The sequence below is a fragment of the Bos mutus genome, chromosome 24 (genome assembly GCF_027580195.1).
Source record: "Bos mutus isolate GX-2022 chromosome 24, NWIPB_WYAK_1.1, whole genome shotgun sequence".
Classification (NCBI taxonomy): domain Eukaryota; kingdom Metazoa; phylum Chordata; class Mammalia; order Artiodactyla; family Bovidae; genus Bos; species Bos mutus.
In genome coordinates this window covers 23,709,732-23,721,192 of record NC_091640.1, presented here as the reverse complement: position 1 = coordinate 23,721,192, position 11,461 = coordinate 23,709,732, and the positions used below count along the sequence as shown (strand labels likewise).

The window sequence follows — 11,461 nt, the reverse complement described above, 5'->3', positions numbered from 1 at the left end:
AGACGGCCGCTTCCAGCCGGAGCCGCCGCCAGCTCGCCGGGCTCCCGCTCTTTGTTATTCTGCGGGAGTGGGCTCGCCCGGGGGCCCCAGTGTGTGTGTGTGTGCCTGTGAGTGTGTGTGTGCGTGCGCGCGCGGAGGGGCACAGCGATTATCTCGGGGAGCCCGGCGCCCGCCGCGCCCGGGACCGCCCGGGACACTTCTCCCGGTACTTCGCTCTCGGGGCTCGGCCGTGCCTCCTCCGCCGGGGAATTTCCGAGCGCTCGGCCGTGCTCCACTTCGCTCTGCCGCTCCGGAGACCTTTGTGTGGCAATTACCACTCCCTCCCGGCCCCTCCACCCCCCGGAATTCCATCGATAACTCTCCGTGCACGGTCTGTGTGGGTTTCGACGTTTGTGAGTTCATACATTTCACACGTGCATGCCCGGTGTGTGTCCGACCCGGACTTGTGGGGCATGTTGCATGTGGGCTCCGTCGTGGCGGCTCTGTGTGCCGTGTCGTGTGCATTATGTATGCACACTGATACGTGCAGGTTTTGTGTGGCTCAAGTTCGATGGTGTTTGTAGGTATTGTGCTCAGCCCGATGTTTGTGTGTACATTCCATGCACGTGTGTGCCATTTGTGAGTATGTTTGTCCGGGTGTGTGTGTCTGTGTTTCGCGAAGTTGAGTCAGTGTCATTTGTAGCGGGGGGTTATGAAGAGTGTACAGCTAGGTGTGTTTCGCTGCTGGCTTCCTGGGCGGTGTTACTTCGCTGCTTTTCCTTTTCTTTAACCGTTCGGAGCTTACGTTTTAATCAGCGAAAGAATGTCTCTATAGAAATGCTGGTTGGCAGAGGGGCGTCGGCGTCTTTGGTTTGATGTATGTGTACGTGTGGGTTTTTTTCTCTCTCTCTCTTTTTTTTCTTCATCTTCTTTAAACGGACAGCTGTAAACGGTTTTTTTTTTTTTTTTTAAGGATATTTCTGTACAGTGTGTCTCACGGGAATGCAAGGCATTGCATTTGAAGCTTAGCCTTTCAGGCTTTCGGTTGCATAAATTAAATATTTATTCACCAACTTACTATCTGTTATAAATTGACCAAAAGAAAGCAGGCTGCATGCAGCGGGGGTGGGGGTGGGGGGAGCTGAAAACCCCAGGATATGTTACTGGGTTGACTTTTAAAGATTGTTTTACTATAACTGTGGTCTTTTCTTTTCTTTTCTTTTTTTTAAGCTTTTGAGTAACTACATCATGTTCAAGGAGAACATTTGTCAAAAGTAATTATCTGAGTTTGGTTGAAGGGCCTTGCTGGTATGTTTCTGGATTCTGGCAAAGGGTTTTAGATAATTGGCCCTATTGCCCTGCGCAGAAGTGACAGAAGTCCTTCTTAATTGCATTCTAGTTATTGGTAGCTGAAGTGGCCGGGCCCCTTTATTCATTTTTAATTTGTAATAGTGTATGCTATGATTTCTGTCTTTATCTGCGGTCCTGTTAATCGCCAAATCACTCAGTCTCCGCGGATGAATGGGCAGGTAATAGTCATTCTCTAATGAACTGCATCTGCGAGAGTGAACTTATTTGTAAGGAATATGTGAAAAGTAAGCAGTGTTAAGTAAATGCCAGATTGATGTTATCACTGGATTTTTGCTAGAGCAGAGTAGGTTATTTATTGTTTGCTCAGCCATTAATTCAGAATTGTGTGGGGGGTGTGCACCGCTTCTGAAAATGCATTATTCCAGTTCCTTGGAGTGGCAGTCAAGTGCTATTATAGAGCTTCAGTGTATATATTTTAAACAAGTGAACAATGAGTTGATTTATAAATATTTTAAAATAATGGTTCATGAATTAGCTATATCTGCCTGCAGAGAATTCTTAATAAATAACAGTATTCTGATGGAATTTAAAGCTAACCATTTGTATTCAATCAGTATATGTTGCTATTCTTGAAAGTACTACACTTTATTTGATATAATTGTCTTGGAGTGATAAATCTCGAAATCAGTTTCAGAGTTACATGTTTTTTGTTCAAAGTTTCATTTTCCTCTTGCAAAGTTCATTGATGGGAAAAGACACGCTAGGGGTCATCAACACAAAAGAATTAATGATGGACCAGATGTCTCTGTTTTAACTAGACATATTGAACTAGTAGTTATGGTAATTTTTCAATTTGGTTCAAGTTATTTTTCCCCTGGTAGTTGTACAAATGTGTATGTATTCAAAATGTTGACAGTTGAAATAAAATACTGAATAAAGGAGCAAATAATTGTTACTGTAAATATCTTTTTCAGAAATTTGCCATTTATAATAGTGACTTATGATCATTCTTAACTTATTTGGTAAAAAAGGAGAAATGATTCCATTTGGGTAACAGTGACAATTTTTCATATTTTCTTTATGGTTATGTGAATGCATATAGACAAACTCTCTTCCAAACTTGCACGAGAAACATTTTTACTCTTAAAAGTGATAGTATTATACTCAGTGAAAAAGAAATGCCTTTTTTTGTGTGCATTTCTGTGATAGAAGTCCTATTTTACATTTTCACACTGCCACTGCTGATTTTGCTGTGGTAGTGGTAAAGAATTTTTAGCCTTTTCTCCATCAAATGTTAAACCAGATGTCTGATTTTAAAACCAAAGACTAAAGATCGATAGAAAATATGCAGCTCAGTATGTGGTTCTTGCAATATATGAACTAAAGAGAAAGTATCCAAATTAACATTAAGAATAATCTTCAAAAATATGCCATGTATACTTTTATATATCTATATACATATGTGTGTATATCTATATATGTGTGTGTATATATATATATATATGTACATATATATATTCTACTGGTGTGTATGTATGTGTGTTTGCATGTGATTATCTTGAACGGAAGGATATCAGGTCAGAGGAAATGCAAAGTAGATTTTTTGAACTGAGACCAAAAGCTCATATTGAAGTGTAGCTTGGTATTCATTTTTAAGAAAAATGTATAAGGAAGAGCAGTTCTTTCCAGAGTAACTTAGAACTTCCCTTAAACAACAGAATTTTGGTTTCTTTCTTTGTAAGAAAAGTATCCGGCATCCAAATCTGTAAACTGAGTGGCAGCTCCAGGGATTTTGTTTTAGATGGAGATGTAGCTATCAAGCTCCACCAATTTTCTCATAGAAGTATGTCCTGTTTGGATGTGGTGGGTTTGTTTATCTTAGGAAAGGAGGACTGGTGGCATAATTCCCCTGTATTTTCAGGAATGTGGTGATTATTAACAGGCTGCCATTTTAAAATAGTAATATGACATCTTTGCCCCCCCTTTTTTTCCTTTCTGCCCTGCATCAATTGCAGAAATTTCAGCCCTCAGCCTCTCCCCCTCCTCCTCGGCCTTCTGCAGTTGTGGTTGTTACTTAGCGCAGGGCCATTTAATATGGAGTCTGCTCCCAAACCAGATGCATTTTCATCTGTTTTATCTGCTCCTCTAAGGTTGTAGAGTCTCAGAGGATCCCACAATCACATGGAAGTGTCTTCTGTCTTAATATTTGTAGCCCACAATAAGAATAAAAATCAAAACCATAACTCATGTCGAGCTGGGGCTTTGACTTTAATCCTTTTGACTTTTATCTCAAGTCTTCACTCTGTTACTATAAATACAGTTTAAACCATTGTGAAAGGATCTTCATGCTTCTTTGTAAAAAATGGGGATTTGACAGGACTTTGTTTTACTGCACTAAGGGGTTTCTTTGTTACTGGCTTAACACAGAACATACTGTTATTTATATATTTAGTCTAGGTTAATTCTCTCTTTTTTTTGACATGCAAAATTGTTGCTTTGAGAAGTGCTTTTTGATAGTTTCATCAGTTTGTTCTATAGGGAGTGCTCCTGTTAAGATAATGGTTCAATGTATTAATTTGTTCCCCGAGTTTCCTTCTATTTGTTTTGTTCCTTACAATCTTTGTTTAGTCTCACTGGCACCTGAAAATAAATCTTAACAATCCTCAATAGCTTTGTGCTTGGTAACATGGCTGATTTATTTGCTTGTGGTTTAGATACATTCACACAGATAATGAATATCGGTGGGTTTTTTTTTGGGGGGTGGGGGGGGTTCAAGGTGACCTTTGGAAAAAATTTTAATGGCAAATTTGCCTCATTGTTGGGAAAAAAGCAGGCACGTACTCCTTTATGCCCTAGCAGAGTTACTGAAGGTTTTAAGTAAATTGAACTTTTGTAAATCATACTGTATTAAAAATTAAGTAGGGCTTTATTAATTAAAGGAAATCTGTGTGAATCTTTTGCACAGTGAAGATTCTTTTGCATAATGCATTATATTCTAAATAAACTGTTAGGTTTTTATCAAATAGTGCTGAATGGTAATGGTAGCTGTTAAAGTAGAAAACAATTCATAATTGTTCATTTACTGGTTGCCTTGCCTTTTGTCTTTGTATTTTAGAAATAAATGTAATTTTTCAGGGGTGATGAACATAGGGTAGAGCAGAGAGCACTGGTCTTGCTTTTGGCATTTTCTCACTGTGTTAGTGGTGCTTAGATTTTAGGTTAGGACCAGGCCTTTGTAAGAGCGGAGAACATTTGACTTGTGATTTGGGGTAAGCCCCAAAGGTGTACATGAGCATAACTGTGACAGTGCTTACTCGTTTAAGAGACTGGCTGATGTGTTTGGCAAATGGAATTTTATTTTCAATAGCTTACATTTCAGTTGGCTTGCTTCAGCTGTTTTCTGTGATTCACACATAGCATCATTTCTTTATGTCTGTATCATCATCTTTCTTTCAGATATGGAACCTAAATTTTCATTTTGCAATTTCAAAGATGGAAAAGAGTTAGCAAGCTCTGTGCCTCTATAGGAAAAAAAAAAAAAAAGGAGTTTCAAGTTGGGAAAAAAAAATGAGGGATGTGAACTTGGGGCAGTGTATAGGTTGTTAATTTTTTATTTCCTGCTGACATGAAAGAGAATTTTAAGAATTCTTTCTTAAGTTTTTCTCTCTTTGACAAATTCTTTGGTCACAGATGAGCATATGGTAGCTTTTAGACTTGTAGAGTTATACCTGTAAAGGAATTTCACCACAGAACAACAAACTGATAAAGTAATTAAATTTAATTTTTAATAATGTAATCATTTAACATGTCACTGAAATGCATTGGAAATGTGAAGTTTAGTCCCTAAATATTCTGAGGGCTCCTACATAGCATATGGGTCAAATGCCAGGGGCAATACAAACTTATCTTCTGAAGGAGTGTAGAATTCGGTGGGGGAGTTCAGAACCTGGAGGGTGACTGAGCGGACAGACACCATCCTTGGGCATCACATGAGTGATCAAGAGGTGCTAGTTTATACATTTACAGAAGGGAGAAGTTGACTGAAGAAGGCTTACTGGACTAAGTGAAGCTTCATTTGTCCTTGAAATATGAGTAAGATTAAACAGGTGATGAGAGAAACTTTCTAGGAAGAGAGAACTGTATGGACAAAGGTGTGATGTTAGGTGAGAGGAAGTATTCAGGGCACAATGAACAGACCAGTCTAGAAATCTCAGAAGACTTGAGGGGAACTTGCACTGCAATAAAGTTGAAAATTAGATTGTGACTCAATTGGGGAGGGGTTCGAAAAGTCATTTTAAGAGAGCTGGACGTTGTAAATTGGAGCATGGGGCTGATGGGGCAGTGGGGTGGTAGAAACACACGGTGTACATACATACTCCCAAATGACTATTCCTTATAGAGAGGGGCCTCTGTTACTTGGAGAATCTAAAACCAAAATTGATGTTAGAAATATTTTGTTTAAAAAAACACAACTTTGTTCTGTGTCATAGCCTTCCAAATGAGGAAAAGTAAACATTAGTAAGTATTGTACATTGCATTCATAGAAAATGTATACAGACCACTCATTTGCTGAATATACTCCCTTGAGATCTGTGGATAGCAGGGGTTTGCTCAGTAACTCATTCTCCTAGTGTGTGTGGTTTAATGATGTGTTCAGTATCTTCACCTTGTTTGTAAGGAGCAGGGCTGGCATAAGTCCTTTGAAAAATTCTGTGCTGTCTGATATTTTAAAAATAATACAAGCATTTTAACTGATGTAAATTTAACTGATTTGTTGCATGGAGGCATAGGGAGGATTCAAGCCTCCATCAGACTTACTGACCACCTTTCAGATTGCCTGTCTTTCATTTCCTTCTCCCCCCCTTCTTGTAAGCATCAAAACTTTGCACACTGCTGCTGCTGCTGCTGTTGTTAATTCATAATTTAAACTACACTCTCCCCCACCCCTGAGGTCCTCTGGAGCAGATCCTGGCTCCTTCCTGGTGGGACTGGAAGGAGGGGCATCTGTATAGAAGGACTTTCCGCTATTTGCCAGCACTCAGAGCCTTGATTGTTCTGCCTTTGTCCCTGCACAGTTGGTAGCTGTGGAAATCTAGCCCTGGCTGAAACTTTCCCTGAAGAGCCCTTGGGGAACAAATAGAAACATTATATGATTAGCGACATTGTTTTCATTATTAAACAAATCTACATAAAAGGCTAGCAATTAACAGCTTTATCTGCCTGAACTTAGACACCTATCTCTCCTCTTCCCTCCCTAGTCCCACTTGAAATGGATAACAATTAACTGTTGCTGGTTTTAATGTCAGCAACTGACAACACCAAATTGGGAATAGGCACTTCTCATGGTTGATTGACATGTAGCCCTCTGACACATTCTTATGTAGTTTTAGGGCAAATTCATGCCCTGGGGTTAGAGCCAAAGGGCTTGTCAGAACACTGACTTTAATAGCTGCAATATACAACTTAAATGACATCTAAGACCGTAGCTTCGGTGGATCTTTTAGAACCTGAGGAATTCTCCAAGGCAGTGGAATTTATACTTAATGGACAAGCTTAGAACTTGTAAGATTTTTGTCTAAGTATATAGATGTATAATTGACTTTATGATATAGTTTATATCAGTTTATCTGTAGCATACGTTAGTCCATGAAAAGCTTAATGATTTTTAAAATAATTCCAAAATTGATTTTTTTTGGCAAGTGTTCTTCTTTTTTTTTTTTTTTACTAATCCTACAGTTGATTTCTGAGTGTATGATCTATGATTTAACGAAGGGAATGGGAGGGACCCTCTTCATCTTATTCAGAGGACAGATGGTATTTTCAGGATTTTGTTAACTTTCATGTAGTGAAACCTGTTTTAATGAATTCAAGAAATTAGAAATTGAAATTGGGTTTTTGGGCTTGTTTTCCAGCTTAGTCATGAAGAAGACATGATATATAGTGAGGCTGTTGGTTTTTCTTAATTTTTTTTTTTTTAATGTCTGGAATAAATGACTATACATGTAATTTGCACGTGTATAGAAACCTTGTTGACATTGCTGCAGAACTAAGTCTGTGTCTGGACCATCAGGACTCTGTATTCTCCACCACCACCCTCCCCTTCCTCCCCCTCCTTATCATGCACACACAACAGACACTCATTATTTGAAAATTTTTTTATAAGAAAATCTCCTTGCTTTAAAATATGTGTTGTCATATCTTCAAAATCTCAAAATTAGAAATTGTCATTCCTGAATTCCCTGTTTACTTTGGTCCTCTTAATCTCTTTTGAGTCAATTCTGGAAATTCAATTAAACATTCTGAATTAAACTTTGATATTTTACTTGTTTTCTTTGCCTCACTGTTGCTCTTTCCTGCTTGTTGTAGGGTCTCCTCTCAGCTTCCCTCTTCACATTGCTATATCTCAGAATTACATCTCCCTCCTCCTTTTTATTCTCAGTTTTATCCTGTCTTTGAGCAGTCGCACCCACTTCAGTGGCGGGTATCCCAGGACAAGAACTCTAGTCTTGATTTTTTCTTTAAATTTGGATTTATACTAACAATTTTTATTGTTTATCTCCTTGCACTATGGATATTCCAAATGAAATTCATCCAGTTCAGTTAAATATTCATTGGCAACCTCCCACAAATGTGCAATGCATTGGGTCCACAACAGGAAAGGATATCATTCCTGTCTGGAGGGCACTTACCTGTATGAGCATAAATAATATCTGTGAAGGGTGGAAATTCTAACTATAGCTCACATTTAGCTCCTCCTTTTTTCATTCTCTGTGTTTTACAGAGTGCTGACCTTCCAACTAATTCTGAACCTAATTTGTTTTCCAAATTTTACTTAGTGAAGCTGTATTAATCTTTCTCGAACACATTTGATCTTACTGAATCATTCCTCTGCTTATAGTTTTGTGATTACCTTTAAGTTAAAGTTCAGCAGGTCATGGGAAACTCATTTTAACCTTGGAAATACTTTTTTAAAAGTGATATATGATTGTTTTCCCTAATAGTATCAAGAATTTAACATGTTCTATCCATTATACATCACACCAACCTTCCCATCATGTAGTAATTTCTGCAGCCTCATATTTATTTTAAATTCTTTTAAAACATAGTTATTTTTAATATGACATAAATTAATAACATTTTATTAACTTCCATGCTCAACTTTATTTGTCATATTGCATTCACTCTAAGTTGCCTCCTTTAACAGCTTTTTAAAAAAATTAATCAAGGGTCTCTGGGTTCACAGGCTTTGCATTTCTGATATATTTTTGTTTGTCCACCCCTTAAAAACTTGATTATTAAGCTTTTGTGTTTTAAGTTAGTTCCAGACTCATATGCAATTATAAGAATTAAGAAAAAGTGAACTAGTGGCCAATCCTTCCTAATCATCCATACCCTCTCCCCCAATCCCCCCTGTTCTCATAATTTTAATCTTAATGTAGTCAAGATTGGGTGTACAAAAAAAAAAAAAAAAAAAGATTATGTGTACAAAAGTGATCAACCTTGGCCTTTAGGAAGTATTATCCATCAAATGTGTGGATTATAATTCAACAAGATTTTTATTCTCACAAAGTTCAGCTCATCTTCCATTAGAAAATAAAGGGAAAAACTTGGTAGGAAAAAATTAAGATATTCTATGTTGCTCTCACCTTTGAGTGATAATTTAACTAGTTATAAAAGTCTTAGTTGACAGTTGCTTTATCCTTAGTACATTGGAGATGTTTCTTCATTATGTTCTTGCATCAGTGGTTGTAATGTCTGTGGTGAGTTTCATTGTTACTTTTTAAAGAAGTAATATGCTTTTTGTATCTGAGAGATTTTACATGTTCTCTTTATCCTTGAAGTTATGAAGTTTTAATGCTTTGTCTTAAATGTTTGTCTTTGTGTTATTATGCTTGGTATCCAGAGTTTACTTTTTAGCATGTATGTTTAGTTGCTCAGTTGTGTCTCTTTGTGATCCCGTGGACTATTGCCAGCCAGGCTCCTCTGTCCATGGCATTTGCAAAGTAAGAATAGTGGAAATAGTTGCCATTTCCTTTCCATACTTTTCTTAAAGAGTAAACTTAATTGTTGCCTTTTTATACTTGAAAATTTTAATCATGTTTTGGTATAGAACTTATATTGTCTTGTGTCCCCAGCAGGCCATGAATTCTTTGAAGTCTTCTAAGTGTTCCCACAGCATCTAATAGTTTAGTTTATGCGTTAGCAGTGATTTAAATACAATGTGGAAAGGACTTCCCTAATATAGAACAGGATACAGTAGTGGATATGCTGGCTTGGCTGGTCAGAATTGTGGATTGCAAGCAACAGAAACCACTTGTTGCTAACTTAAGTATAGAAAATGAGCTTTTTTGGGAGACCATAAAGTAGTTTATATAGTCATCGGGAAGTCATCACCTTCTTCTTAAAAAAAGGAGGTTGGAAAAATCAGCAGAGATCAATAGAGTATGTGCAGCAGAAATACACACAGTCATGCTGCAAGAACAGTCTACTTGGATTGTGGCTGTGGACACCACTAGCACAATAATGGTCACCTCTGTGACTTAGTGCTGACATTGGACACTGCTGTTGCTCCCAGTGTATCATATGAATGTATTATAGTCTCCTCTGTCTTTGCATCCAATACTCAAGATTCAAATTCACAGGCAGATGCATCTAATTGTCAGACTGTAGCTCCCAAGTCTATACCTTGGCTGCTGAAGACTGATGAGAAGGTGTATATGGCCTCTTCACCACTGTCGTGGAAGCATCTATGTTTATATATTCATAGTGGCAATAAAGCCAACTGAAGATTAAAACTGAATGCCCCACCTCTTTCCACCTCCTGTTCTCAGCAATTCTGCTCTGTATTTTTCTTCTCTCAGTGAAAGCCATTGCCCTCTCTGTAGTTCCTCAAACTAGAAACCTTCTTGTCATCGTTAATGCCCTTTTGTATTTTTTTTTCTTTTTATCCAGTAATCACTGAGTTATGCCAGTTTTATTTCCTTTTCTTCAAATTTGCAAATCCTTGTCTTTACATGCTACACATATCCATTTCCACTGTAATTTATCTTGACTCAGGCAGTGTATGGGTTTGGGAAAGAATATAGATTAATGACAGGCCTAAAAGTCAGGCAGATTTATGTTTGAGGCTCATTTCTGCCACTTACTATGTGTTTGACCTTGGGCAAATTATTTAACATCTCTCAATTTTAGTTCAATTGTCTATTAAAGGGAATAATGGCATTACAGAGTGGTTGGAATATTTAAATAAGATAACGTGCATAAGGTACTTAAGTACAGTGTCTGACATTAGAAGGTGCCAGTTAATGTTAGTGCCTGGTAGTTCCCATCTTCTCATTAAGTTGATACAACAACCTTGTAAGTGGTTTTACTGACTCCAGACTTGCTTCCACTCAGACTCATTCTCCTTATTACATCCACAGCTGCTTTTTTAAAGGAAGAACTGGTTCATGTTATCCCCTTGAGCCTGACTAAGCTGCTATAGGAAACAGATGGCATTATCTTATAATGCGTGATTAAAGAAAGTTAGGGCACAATAAAAGAAAAGAACAAGATATAGACAAATCAGGGATATTACCAGCAGAAGGATGTTACTATTCTTAGACTTGAAGGGCCAAGGAGAGCAGAGAGCGGTTACTACAGAGATGTGGGCTCTTATTATAGAAGGATCAGAAGTAAAACATAGCCAGTGCCATCCCTCACCCCTGCAAGGGGGAGAAGCATGCTCATTGTCATTCTGACTCCACTCCTTCCATCTTCTGATCTCCAGTTGGTGCCTCCTATGGCTGAATCCATGTATAAGTCAGAAGACAGAGGACTTCCAGTGGGGAAATTCATGGTTGTCAGCCTACTGGGTCATGAAGCTGAGTAGAGAAGGCTAAAAAGTGAATCTGGAGCTGCTAATGGGGAATGCAGAAAACATCTCTTTTTCAAATACCTTTCAGTAGCTTCCCATGATTCTAAGAGCATCATGGCCCTTGTTTCAGGATCCTTCAGGTTTGTCCTTTGCATACATCTCCAGTTTCGTTGCTTGATTCTCTCACCATTGGCATTTTAAACACCTTAATATGAAAGTACTATTAGATCTTTGAATTTATCATACTGCCCCATATTTTGTCTCAACTTTGTACATGTTCCTTCTCTTTGTAAATCTTTCCTTCCTCCCCTTGTA

General features: G+C 38.0%; 1 protein-coding gene across 1 annotated transcript in view; it reads left to right on the top strand.

Moving 5' to 3' along the window:
* The first annotated feature begins 624 nt into the window (after positions 1-624).
* ASXL3 (ASXL transcriptional regulator 3) overlaps positions 625-11,461 on the top strand; it is a 196,229-nt gene continuing 185,392 nt past the window's right edge. The window contains exon 1 of the mRNA XM_070361800.1: positions 625-849. Within this exon, the coding sequence (XP_070217901.1) occupies positions 625-849 (225 nt within the window). The remainder of the gene's footprint in view (positions 850-11,461) is intronic.